General features: G+C 44.3%; 2 protein-coding genes across 2 annotated transcripts; one reads left to right on the top strand and one right to left on the bottom strand.

The window, feature by feature from the left end:
- Positions 1 to 9,719: 9,719 nt before the first annotated feature.
- Positions 9,720 to 10,803, top strand: LOC115206832 (mediator of RNA polymerase II transcription subunit 9). Its single transcript, XM_029774017.1, has 2 exons — positions 9,720 to 9,842; positions 10,083 to 10,803. Exons 1-2 carry the CDS (start codon positions 9,763 to 9,765, stop codon positions 10,300 to 10,302), a joined length of 300 nt encoding a protein of 99 aa, XP_029629877.1. The 5' UTR covers positions 9,720 to 9,762; the 3' UTR covers positions 10,303 to 10,803.
- Positions 10,804 to 11,056: 253 nt separating this feature from the next.
- Positions 11,057 to 12,659, bottom strand: LOC115206822 (dexamethasone-induced Ras-related protein 1). Its single transcript, XM_029774010.1, has 2 exons — positions 12,282 to 12,659; positions 11,057 to 12,056 (listed from the first exon to the last, which is right to left on the bottom strand). Exons 1-2 carry the CDS (start codon positions 12,550 to 12,552, stop codon positions 11,521 to 11,523), a joined length of 807 nt encoding a protein of 268 aa, XP_029629870.1. The 5' UTR covers positions 12,553 to 12,659; the 3' UTR covers positions 11,057 to 11,520.
- Positions 12,660 to 13,451: the final 792 nt, after the last annotated feature.

Here is a 13,451-nt window from a genome sequence, read left to right as displayed (position 1 = left end):
TTCGTCTCACTGTCAGATGTTTCAGGTTCTTCAGGTAAGTTGTCAGTCTGATGTAACTTATCTATACAAATGTTCTGTGAAGGGATTGAGGGAAAGAATGACGCCAAGTTTTGGTGAGTACCTTTTGTAAACAGGATTTTGTACGTGTTCATACTGAACCAAGCATACACACAAGCTGTTAACATTTAGGTTAGCTCAGTTATTGATCAATTGAAATAGCAAACGAGTCAACTGGAGCAAGTTCAACAGGGACATCATCCTCTGTGTTATTTGTCTCTTCAGCACTTTCAGACATGTCAGGGAAAACAGTTAACTCTTGTCTATGATGAAACATGAATCCACAGAAAAACACAAAGCAATTCACAAATACTGACATAAACCACTATGAGATGGAATCAAATGTGAGTGACTGTGCCTATCAATAAACATCCATTTTAATAGCAAACGTTAGGGATCATGCTGATCATGTACATTTAGTGACTACATAAATGTCACTTTCCCACTTATCAGCCAACTTATGTTTCCCTCTCAGTTGAACATTTCTCACAAGAACTTTGTCACCAACGTCAAGGGTGGACTGTGACATGCCTGTCAAATCTGGCTTTGTTTCGTTCAGCTGTTTTGAGAGCGTTCCGGGTGACAATCCTGTAGCTTTCTTCCAGGTGACTCTTCAAGTCTTGCACATACTGTGAACGCAATTTGTTCTGGTCATTAACAAGTAGATTGAAGACTATGTCAACTGGTAGTCTAGGTTGTCTCCCGAACATTAGTTCATATGGAGTGTAGCCGGTGACTTCATTCTTCATGCAGTTGTATGCATGTACAAGTGGTTTAACGAAGTCACGCCAGTGAGTTTTGTCATGCATGCTCAGAGTACCAAGCATCTGGAGTAGCGTCCTGTTAAAACGCCCGACAGGATTTCCTCTTGGATGATATGGCATTGCTGGAATTAATAAACAATCTCACACAGCTCTTTGATTGTTCGTGATTCAAAATCAGGACCTTGGTCCCTGTGGAGGCGCTCAGGAAAAACGTAATGCACAATGAAGTGGTCCCAGAGAAACTTTGCAACAGTGTGGGCTTTCCGTTTGGGAGTCGGTTTGGCCACTGCGTACTTGGTAAAATGATCTGTAGTTATCAGTATATCCTTTGTGTTACTATGATCAGGCTCCAAAGAAAGGATGTCCATGCATACTAGCTACAAAGGCCTGCTGGTCTTAATGCTAACTAGAGGTGCAGCTGTCTTTGAGACGGTTTTACATCACACACAGGTTTTAATCTTCTCCTCCACAGACATTGACATCTTGGGCCAATAGAACCGGGATCGTATGAGATCCATCATGCGCTCGATTCCCATATCATCATGCAGACTTTTCAATGCAACTGCTCTCAGCTCTTCTGGAAGCACTAACTGAAAAATAGTGTTGGCTCCTTCCTGCCTTCTCCTGTAAAGAACACAATTTTTTAGCTCTAACCGGTTCCACTCACGCAGCAACAGAGGGAGTTCTGGGAGCTCGGCTCTAACAGTGGGAGGAGGTTTCTCCCGTTTCCAACTGAGTGGCGATCTCTCTGATGCTGGCATCAGCTCTTTGTTTTACCATCAGCTCCTTTTCTGACAAATAAGGAATGACTGGAAACCCATCTTGATGTTCCTCTTCCTGGAAAGCATCTGGTATTGCACTGGAGTGGAAGGCAAGAGTCTCAACCAGCAAGATCATATAGCAGCTCTTTTCAAGGTCAGTGTTGTGAAGAGTGTGTCGATCACAGACTGCTTTGACTACATCTTTGTGGACTTTGTTTTGTAATTCAGATTCTTCCAGATGGAGAGTAAACTGATGGATTCTTTCCTGCTCTTTCTGAGAGGAGAAATCGTCTGAAATCTGGCTATGAGGACGTCTTGAACGTGCATCGGCATCACAGTTTTGCTTGCCCACACGGTACTGCAGCTTGAATGAGTAGGTGGAGAGGGCAGACAACCACCTGTGGCTTGTGGTGTCTAGTTTGGCAGAAGTCAAGATGAACGTCAGTGGATTAATATCAGTTACAACTGTGAATTCCTTCCCATACAGAAATTAACTGTACTTTTCTGTAACTGCCCATTTAAGTGCTAGGAATTCCAGCTTGTGGGCTGGATACTTCGATTCAATAGAGGTCAATCCTCTGCTAGCGAACGCTATTGCTCTGTTCTGCCCGTCTTGTTCCTGATATAGAGCAGCACCCAAACCCAAAGTACTTGCATCTGTGTGTAGGGGAGTTTGGGTTGGCAAAGCCCAGGACAGGGGCTGAGGTGAGCTTTTCAATGACTGTGTCAAATGCTTGCTCACAGATGGGTGTCCATCGGTTTCCAAATGGCTCCTTGGGGTTGTGATACTCACTACTTTTCTCTTTCTTCCTGTTCCCCTTGTGTAGTGGGGGATATCCAGAGGTAAGGTTGTTTAGAGGTTTGACGATACTAGAGTAGTCCTGGATGAACCTCCGGTAATAACCAGAGAACCCAAGGAATGACCGCCGCTCTTGGAGGGTTTTTGGATATGGCCAGGTTTTTAGCGTTTCAATCTTTTCAGGGTCAGTTTCAACTCCATTCTCTGACCCGACATGGCCTAGATACTGCACAGAGGTCTGGAAGAACGTACATTTTTCTGGTGATAATTTCAGCCCGTACCCCTTGAGACGTTGAAGAACTTTAAACAGCCTGCTTTTGTGTTCTTCAAGAACAGGTTAATGTCACCCATACAGCACTCCATTAGTCGTTGAAACGGGCTTGGTGCATTTGTGATCCCTTGTGGCATACCATTGAACTCCAAAAAACCCTAATGTGCACACAAACGCTGTCTTTTGTTTGTCCGACTCCTCCATTTCAATTTGGTTGTATCCTGATTTTAGATCAAGAACAGAGAACCACTTAGAACCAATTAGGACAGAGAAAGTCTCCTCCAGGTTTGGAAGGGTGTATGCATCCTTGATGGTTTGCAGATTGAGTCTATGGTAATTTCACGCCCTGGCCATAGAGAGGGTTTTGTTCTCTATTTTGGTTAGGCCAGGGTGTGGCTGGGGTGGGCGTTCTATGTTCCTTTTTCTATGTTTTTGTATTTCTTTGTTTTGGGCCGAGTATGGTTCCTAATCAGAGGCAGCTGTGTATCGTTGTCTCTGATTAGGAATCATACTTAGGCAGCCTTTTCCCACCTGTGCTTTGTGGGATCTTGTTTTTGTGTAGCTGCCTGTGAGCAGCCCAGAATGGCACGTTTTGTTTTCTTCTGTATTGTTTTGGTGAGTTTCATATTTATTAAACATGTGGAACTCTAAGTACGCTGCGCCTTGGTCTACTCCTTTAGACGCTCGTGACAGAAGATCCCACCAAAGAAGGACTAAGCAGCGTGCCCAGGAGGAGCAAGGATCCTGGGCCAGGGAGAGAAAGGACTGGACATGGGAGGACATCCTGGATGGCAAGGGATCCTACACTTGGGAAGAGATCCTGGTCGGAAGAGATCGCCTCCCATGCGAACAGGTAGAGGCACTCAGAAGAGCAGAGGCAGCAGGAGAAAAGGACCAATGGCAACGGTATGAGGGAACACGGCTGGCAAGGAAGCCCGAGAGGCAGCCCCCCCCCAAAAAATGGGGGGGGGGGGGCACACGGGGAGTGTGGCAGAGTCAGGTTGGAGACCTGAGCCAGCTCCCCATGCTTACCGGAAGCAGCGTGGTACTGGTCAGGCACCGTGTTATGCTGTGAAGCGCACAGTGTCTCCAGTGCGCGCTCATAGCCCGGTGTGCTACAGGCCAGCCCCCCACAAGTGCCATGCTAGAGTGGGCATCGAGCCAGGACGGGTTGTGCAGGCCATGCGCTCCAGACCTCCAGTGCGTCTCCAGGACCTGGTCTATCCTGTGCCTGCTCCCAGAGCCAGGCCTCCTGCATGTCTCCCCAGCCTGGTGAGTCCTGTGCCTGTGCCCAGAGCCAGGCCTCCTGCATGTCTCCCCAGCCTGGTGAGTCCTGTGCCTGCGCCCAGAGCCAGGTCTCCTGCATGTCTCCCCAGCCTGGTGAGTCCTGTGCCTGCGCCCAGAGCCAGGCCTCCTGCATGTCTCCACAGCCTGGTGAGTCATGTGCCTCCGCCCAGAGCCAGGCCTACGGAAAGTCCCGCCTGTCCGGAGCTGCCAGAGTCGCCCGCCTGTCCGGAGCTGCCAGAGTCGCCCGCCTGTCCGGAGCTGCCAGAGTCGCCCGCCTGTCCGGGGCCCGCTGCGAGGGTCCCCAGTCCGGGGTCGGCGGCGAGGGTCCCCACTCCAGAGGCGCCACCTAAGTGGGCCAAGCCGAAGGTGGAGCGGGATCCACGTCCTGCACCAAAGCCGCCGCCAAAGCCGCCACCCGGACCTTCCCCTTTAGAGTCAGGTTTTGTGGCCGGAGTCCGCACCTTTGGGGGGGGGGGTACTGTCATGCCCTGGCCATAGAGAGGGTTTTGTTTTCTATTTTGGTTAGGCCAGGGTGTGACTGGGGTGGGCGTTCTATGTTCCTTTTTCTATGTTTTTGTATTTCTTTGTTTTGGGCCGTGTATGGTTCCTAATCAGAGGCAGCTGTGTATCGTTGTCTCTGATTAGAAATCATACTTAGGCAGCCTTTTCCCACCTGTGCTTTGTGGGATCTTGTTTTTGTGTAGCTGCCTGTGAGCAGCCCAGAACGGCACGTTTTGTTTTCTTCTGTATTGTTTAGGTGAGTTTCATATTTATTAAACATGTGGAACTCTAAGTACGCTGCGCCTTGGTCTACTCCTTTAGACGCTCGTGACAGGTAATCAATTAACCTTATATCACTGTTCTTCTTTCTCACAACCACAATTGGAGATGAGAAGGGAGATTCTGATTCACCCATAACTCCTGAATCTAGCAGCTCTTGCACATGTTTGCGGACTGCATCGATATCTTGGGTCTTGCACTCTCTGCTTGAAGGGGGTCTCATCATGAAGCTTGATGTGGTGCTTTACTTTGCTAGTGTGGCCGAAATCGAGATCATTATGAGCAAACACCTCAGGCATTGAGTTCAGTTTATTTGTGATTTGTTCTCTCCATTCAGCAGACAGAGGAGAACCTTCAAAGATGAAGCTTAAGCTGGAGGTTTCAGCTGGATCTTTCGGTTTGTCTGTAGACTCGGACGTAGAAACAGTGTGTTTCTTTACCCACTGGATGGCATGCACCTCTGCCAACACAGTCTTTGCTGCATTGACGATGTCATGGCACGTTTCATTTCTCAGAACAACAGGTAACTTGCAGTTTTGCCTTGTAGGAAGGGTGATCAACTCGCTGGCCACCATAATCCCTCCTGGCAAGGAGGACATGGGAGGCTCGATGAGGGCCCATTTCTCAGAGTGGAACCCATGGACCCTGACTGACCCCTGGAAGACAAGAGTCTGATTTGCAGGAACCACCTCTGCAATCCACCCTGAAGTCTCACCAATTATTGTTAACTGCTTTTTCACCTTTGAGCTCAAGGATTTTTAACACTGCTCGGTAGCCATGTACTAACGGCTGGTGATTGTCGCATTTCAGCTGAGAATAATCAGAGGAGAGAATGTCAAGGGTGTTGGTGCCAATCAGCACCTGTTCTTGAGCACAGAGATTAGGTATGACCAATGCTAAGGTTTGGACTTCAATGTCAGTCCCTACAAATTATTTTGGGAAGGTTATGGTGAGCTCTACATAGCCCAGGCAAGGAACTTCCTGCCCTTTAGCACCCTCTTCTTCCAGTAGACTGTTCAATGGGTTGATTGCTTGGCTTGATAGATGTTTCTCATAGAATGACAGGGGGACCGTGCTAACTTGTGAACCTGTGTCCAAGAGACAGTTTGTTTCCTTTCCATCAATAGTAACTTGTGCTGTGCTCTTGGTACCAACTAACCCTTTGGGAATTTTGACTATGTGCTCATTGGCGTGGACGCGTTTGAGTGAGGCTCTTCTGGTTACAGTGGGATCCAGTTTGGTTTCCTAAGCTCCTGTTTGTCCCTCAACAGGAGCTGGCCTCAGTTTAACTGTTCGGTCTCTGAAGAGGAATTTTGAGCTTCCCACTGGAGCTGTCTTTCTCTAAGTTGTTTATTTTTAGCTGCAACCAATGAGGGGTTGGATTCACCTTCACAGGTTGCTGCGATGTGGCCATCTTCACCGCACTGAAAGCAATACCAAGGCCGGGGCTTGCTGTTAGGCTTGTGGCTTGAACTTGGCTGCTTCACAGGCTTCCCGTTATTTTGGTTTGTGTTGGCTTCACTAGGAGCTAGTAGGTCTTTGGTAGTAGGTCTTCTGGGGGGGGTTTGATTTCATGTCTTGAGGTTTGTGAGCTGACTTTTGAGTTCAGCTGTTTTTGTAAATGCTCAGTTTCACTGGTATCCTCAAAGGAAGGACTAAGACATGCTTGCTGCAGGTGGGACATTACACAATGCTTGGAGGCACCAGAGAGAGTGGCTTAGCAGCACCAAGGTGTTGTTTCATGCAAGTTACTTTGCTTCATGCTTATCCTCTTGAATGTGAAGTAGGAGCAACAATTCAGCAAATGAAGGTGGTTTGCTTTTCTTCTGTTCCAGCTGGAGGTCCGTTATCAGAGTGTTGTCCCAGCAACCTTGGCAGAACTGCCTCAGAAGATGACGATTGAGTTCATCAGCTGGAACACCGCCTCTTTTCATGGTCGTGCTCAGGGTAACCTGTAACCTTTGCAAGTAGCTGGACGGCTTCTCACCATTGTTTTGTAGGGTGCCCATGAATTTGGCAAATAGCTCGTCTCCATCTTCAACTGTGCCATAAGCGGAGTCTAACAGCTGAAGGTAATCAGTGGCTGATGCTTGAGGACTCAAATGCTTAGTAAGATCTGCAGCTGGTGGTATGACATTTTTATGACGTCTTATTCTGGTTGCAAACTGGTTGAAAAAGGACGTTTATTTTATGTCTTTTTACTGACCAGAGTATGACATATTTTTCTGACCACCATACGACCAGTCGGTCATAATTATGACCACTATATTATGTGCTATATTATGTATCCTACTGGTCATAGTTAAGACCTCATCATAACCTGGTAATAACAACCTGTCTACAGCTTATTACCAATACTTGCTAGCTACCTGGCCATCTAGAATCACAACAACACCCGGGTGTTACGTTCGTCGTAAAGATTGGACCAAGGTGCAGCGTGGTAGGCGAACATTTTACTTTTATTTAAAATGAACACCGACAAAACAACAAAATACAAAACGAACGTAAAGTTCTGCAGGCCACACAGCAACTATACAAAAACAAGATCCCACAAACTAAGGTGGGAAAAAGGCAGCCTAAGTATGATCCCCAATCAGAGACAACGATATACAGCTGCCTCTGACTGGGAACCATACCCGGCAAACAAAGAAATAGAAAAACTAGAATGCCCACCCAAATCACACACTGACCTAACCAAATAGAGAAATAAAAAGGCTCTCTAAGGTCAGGGCGTGACACCGGGCTTCTGCCCCATTGAATCGCACTCATCATTTTCTTGAGGTTGTCAGCTAACTCATCTATAGGCCTAAGCAGGAAACTACAATGGGCAAGCGAGCGCATGACCCACTCTTCCACCACAATTTCCCTTCTACCCACTCCTTCCTCCTCCTCTCATCCATGCTGGACCAGAACCCTCCAGGGGGAAAGACTTATAGTGGCGCGACCACTACAATCAGTGACCTTTGGGTTTACTAGGCCTATGTGCACACCTGGATATAGCATTGGCCTGGATACATGGATATAGTATTGAGCTGGATATAGCATTGACACCAACACAAACTGTAAACAATAGCGCCTGACTGCACTGCATTGCATTAGCCTATATAGATATAGCCAGTTAGCCACATGCTAACTCATCCTGCACATTTAATTAAACAATCTTGTGTTTGCTCAGTCAGAGACTGGGCAGCAATTGTGTGTTATGTCACCCAAGGTTTGGAAAGGCTTGGAAGTTGTTCAGAGGACCGCTCTTATTGGTCTGTTTTAGTCCAGGTTCATAGCGAACACTAACTCGTTAACAGTTAAGCTATGCTAGCTCAGTACTAGTAAGACATTTTACGTAGACATTTAGAGCACACTCTTATCCAGAGCAACTTACAGGAGAAATTAGGGTTGTGCCTGGCTCAATGGCACATCAACAGATTATTCATCTAGTCAGTTTGGGGATTCAAACCAGCAATATTTTGGTCACTGGCCCAACACTCTAAGCCGCTAGGCCACTTAGTCATATTTTTCCAAAGTGACTGACAGGATAGTGAGTAGATAGTCTTCATTTTAATTTCCTGTAGTCCTTGCTAATGTTGAACCCACAACCTTAGTGATGCCAACATTACCAACTGAGATACAAGACCTAGGTGTAGCTGACTGTCCCTGTCAGTTTACCTATCACAAAACCAAATCCGTAAAAAGGTTGTTCTGTCACCATCAGTCCATGCATTCCTTTTTAAAATGTATTATACGTAGTATAAAGCAGAACCTGACTATGGTGTTTCCAGATTAACATTTTGAACATTATGTGATGATGTTGCAACAGTGCAAATCGTTTTCTGTTGCTCGAGTGACAAAATGTCTCAGTTGCCCTTACTATTTAAAAATGAAAGCTTTAACAATTTTACAGGAAACAGTTACAGTCATCAAGTCACAAATATTATTCCACCTCTGGTTATTATGCCAAGTAAACATTAACAACAAACCAAAAATAATAATACAATTAGGACTTTAGATTTTTAAATGTATTTTAAAGTGATTAAAAATAGATAATTCTTCTCATCTAAAGTTATTTGCTTAGCTAGCTTTTTCTCTCTTTTTCTGGTGCCCCATAGAGATAGATAGAGGACTCTTATTTTACCACAGGCAATTCCATTGAGTACTTTCACTATTTTGAAGTAATCAACTGGGTGGGAATTCCTATGGGTTAAGGAATTGAGGATCCTATAATTCCATCTAGGTCATTAGGAGGTATCAGCCAATGAATTATACTTGTGATGAAACATTCCATAACTGCAGGTCGCAGTAAACCCGGCAACATTGGCTTTATAGCTGTTCAAACAACACACTCTAGGTGGCAGTATGCACCTTTTCAGTTTGTTTGCCAACTTATAGAAATAATAGAAGAAAATTGACTTCTTCAAAATGGAGATGGCCTCCATGGCGCTGCCTGTGCTCAGAGGAAGAGAGAGGCCCAACTTGGAGGAAAATCTGTCTCCTTCCAGCAGGTGCCGTTTTTTTGTTGTTTTGCCCATCAAGCAAGGTATTTTTGTATGGAGGTCAATGACAGCGTGTTGAATTTATTGACAATTAATGGCTTATTTGCTACGTGAGGTTTATTTGATCTAATAGAAGTTGTATAATGCATAAGTTGTTACGGGTGTACTGATATAAGTATGACACGTGACATCTCGGCAACTTTGAGAAAAAAACACTTTATATAGGAGTTGTCTTGAGATGGCTATGCATATTCATGGCATGAGACTAGTAGCATAGCATCTCTCTCTATTTAATACAGGCAGCTGACATCAACAACCCTCATTGAATATTTAGAAATGATTACAATAATGAAATGTATTTACCAATCCAAAGAAAGGGATCCCATTGTTAGGGCAGAGAGACATACATTGTCAGTATACCAATAATATTTCCAGTGCTCTCACAGATGCCATAATGGGATAGATACTGTACAATAATGCGATGTCTATATAAGTCTATGGTTGCCACTGGTTGATGATGTAAATTGTAGGCGCCAGTCAATTCGCATCGACCGCGATGGCGACGAATCAACCAATGCAAGGAAGTGAGAACGATGATTGCTCCTTTCTCCCTTTGGTTCATGACATTATTAAATGGTACGTCTTTAATTTGACATGTATTTCTATAGTGTCTTTATTACCGGGGAGAGTTGATGCATATATTTGTCCTGGTTTGGTAGGACCTGTTGTGAAGCTAACGTTAGCCAGCTTGCTAGTTGCAGTTCAATAGTCTAATCTTGAGAAGCAGTACCAATTTGGTTAAATTATGTTGAAGTACTTTGTAAAAAATAATATGCTTTAAACAACGTGTACTTCTTTGACCATCTATGTCGAAAGCATGGACAAAGATAGTCAAGATGTCCATCAAGAACTGGTCAAGTTTAAGACAAGGATTCAGGAAGCGCGCGAGCAGGTCGGAGCCATGCCCGGAATTGACAGGAGCCTGTCGGAGCAGCAGCATGAACTAGAGACGCTGCGGGAGCAAGTCCGCACCAAGAATCAGTTACTGCAGAAATACAAGACTTTGTGTATGTTTGAGGTTCCCAAAGCGTCGTGAGGGATATTTGTCATTCCTAAAGAAACGAACTGAATTCAGGAGACACATGGAGAGGGACACACATGTACTGAAAATTATATATTTTTGTGTTTAGAGGACTGAGAAAATGACCATCCATTTGAAATCGTGAGAAATGATCTTGTTTATATGGATTATTTTTTGAGATTCCATCTCTTGGCTCCGTGTTATCTCATTTGCCTTTCCAACCTAACATCTCATGCAGTATAACTTGAACTCATCCCGTTTGTCAAAACCACCAGAAAACATTTTATTTCACTATAACACTACCTTCAGGCATTATCTTGTTGTATTGTAAACTGTCCCATTTTTACTTTGTAAAAAATGTATTATCCATACTGAATTATAATGCCCTCGTCAAGTTTGTATATGCAGTGGATTATTATTTAAGGTAATGGTTTTGTTGGTGTGCTATTCAGATTGAGTGCTGCATATTTTCAATGCAGTAGGCCTAAAATAAACCTTTGTTTTAATTCCTCTTAACTCTGTTTCTTGGTAGGATTGTAGCATGGGCCACCTTACGTGCGCTGTTATTTTTCATGAATTACATGTTAATAGCTTGTTGGCCTAAATGGAAACATCAATCTGCAAGCTACCATATGCTATACTCTTCTCAGAAATGATGTATTTCATAAATTAGGTACAGGCTACTTGTTTAGCTAATGGTATGAGTGTCACTGAAAGGGCATGGGAATATGCTTTACCAATGTTACAAATGATGACAGAACATGGGATATACGTTTCAAATTGATCATTTTATTTTCTCCATGTTTCTTTTTTGTGTGAAAATAAACGATGACATAAGAATAAGCATTCATATACGTTAAGTATGCAATTAACATTCAAGTTCAGTTCCGTGTGAAAAAAGAAAATGTAAAAAAATGCCACTCCATAAGTGTAGGCTACATTCTCCATTCAGTAATGTCATTTTACAGCATGTAGCTATAGTAACAAGAACACTAGAGGTTCTCTCAAGCCATATCACATTTGATCACCCTGACTCCACAGGGAAATATCTGACAATGACCATGGCCATGCCTTCTCGCATGGTTTGGGACATACACCCCTGCCTGTCACTGCGTCTTGGCGTGCTTCCTTATCCCGGACTCAACACACTGGCATGAAGCCTGGCGGGTATCATCTCCATCGCTGTATAGAACATCTCGTAACATGTCTCCATGTGCATTGTCAAGTGAGTCCTTAGCAGATGGTGCATCTGTCTTTCTCTTTTCCCTGGCTGCAGCCAGTAGCTTTCTCTTTGATATACATTAAGTCACTTTGCACGCTTGGTCGGCGCGCAAACGGTGCCACAATCCCGTATACCTCGCTGTCTTTGTATTTCTTATTTCTGAATGACTTTCTTCTGCTGTTTTGCAGCACTTCGCAATGCTGTAAGGAAACTTTGCGATGAGAGTCCGGGCTCATCTCGTTGGGCAGTTTAGCCATGGTAAAAAGAGTCTGAAACATCTGGTCGACATTAGTGTTACGTTTTGCAGAGATCTCATAGTAGGCACACTGTTCATCACCAGCCACCAGCTGCTCAATCTCCTCATTCTGAACCTCCCGGTTAAACTCCCGGTCACACTTGTTCCCGCAGATAACTATCGGGACATCCACGTTCTCTTTGGTTTTGTTTTTCAGGCAGGACTTGGTTTCGTAAATTTGACGCTTCAGGCGCTGCACCTCTTGGAAGGAGTCTCTGTTATCCAGACTGAACACCAGGATGAAAACATCACCTGAGGAGAGAGAAATGGAAGGAACATTAATATCACAGCTCAAAAGTCAATGTACCTTCTATAATGCACAGCACAAGTTTTGCGTTACGCATAAGCATGCATTTTAATGAAGCTAAATTGAAATATTATTCTAATAGAAAGTGATTTGCAGAATGCAGCTTAATATTATGATTCACTTTTACATAAAGACATTTGTCTGTTTCGTTAGTTCAGAGTTAAGCTCACCAGTAAGGATAGAGAGTCTCATCATGGCGGGGAAAGGATGGTTTCCAGAGGTGTCCAAAATGTCCAACTGGTACACATCTCCCCGAATGCTGTATAATTTCCTATGAAAGTCCTCGATGGTCGGCGTGTACTGGTCCTCGACTTTTTTATTCAGAAACCGAGAGATGATGGCCGTCTTGCCAACTTTTGTGGATCCTAGAATCACCATCCTGTGGCAGTTTTTGGCCGGGATGTTATACTCGTTCTCAGAAGGCGATATTTTTTTAATCATGATTGCGAGCTTTGCGCACCGACAAATGTCTTTGGAACGAGAGCGAGATGCTGAATGCAAGCTGTACTTGCTTTTGGGGGATCCTGACTCTTTGTAAGCGCTGCTACTCTGCTGAGTTTGAAGCGAGCGCGACTGGGTATATATAGGCGATGCCCACCACACTCCTCCCCGGTGCGTCATGCAATTATGCATCCGTCTGAGGGGAGAATGCATAGATCGTATGAGAGAGAGTCTGTAGTTATGACTTTGCGCCTGGTAATACGGGAGTCTGTACAGACTCTCTATCTGAGCGGACAGAGTGAAATATATAAATCATTTTGAGAAATAAATGGGTTTAAAAACCCTGTGTAAAGTATGCGTAAAATGCAACAGTGTACTCTTTCACTTAACACCAATTTCGCAGAAACTCTTAAACTTCTGCAGATATATTTTTTACTGACAATTCATCATAGTGCAGTGTTTTATAAAAAACGGAAAATAAATAAATGCATAAAGTGTAGGCACCCTCCTCTTTTGGTGACGGCGTAACACATAACCATGTTACATCCACCATGCATTACAAGGATTTACATTCAAATAAAACACCAGAAACAGGACAAATACTCAAGAACATAGTGTTATTAATTAGGTGATTATGGTAATGTTGATCACTGTGTGTGCAAATAATAATATAAATATTACGCAACATTTGTAATTAATTTTCATGTTTCAGGTCAACATGTTTCACTGCCAATAAGAAATTAACATAGACCGTCCTTCGCCCATTTTCTGTTTCACGAGACGTTCAGTTTCTTGTTCCCTGTCCTGAAAACCGTCAGCTGAGCTCGCGCAGCCCACTGAGCCTCGTATTTCGGGCACATACTTTCTGTGTGGACCGGACGAGGGCGCTACAGTATGGA

Source organism: Salmo trutta, chromosome 1 (assembly GCF_901001165.1).
Source record: "Salmo trutta chromosome 1, fSalTru1.1, whole genome shotgun sequence".
NCBI classification, from domain to species: domain Eukaryota; kingdom Metazoa; phylum Chordata; class Actinopteri; order Salmoniformes; family Salmonidae; genus Salmo; species Salmo trutta.
The sequence above is the reverse complement of the archived record's forward strand: the minus strand, read 5'-3'. Positions and strand labels throughout refer to the sequence as shown.

Bases quoted from the DNA above. Each gene is read 5' to 3' on its own strand.
- LOC115206822 (XM_029774010.1), bottom strand. From the start codon at position 12,552: ATGATTAAAAAAATATCGCCTTCTGAGAACGAGTATAACATCCCGGCC. The intron at 12,057-12,281 runs GTGAGCTTAACT...CTCTCTCCTCAG, and splicing joins GAGACTCTCTATCCTTACTG to GTGATGTTTTCATCCTGGTG.
- LOC115206832 (XM_029774017.1), top strand. From the start codon at position 9,763: ATGGCGACGAATCAACCAATGCAAGGAAGTGAGAACGATGATTGCTCC. The intron at 9,843-10,082 runs GTACGTCTTTAA...CTATGTCGAAAG, and splicing joins GTTCATGACATTATTAAATG to CATGGACAAAGATAGTCAAG.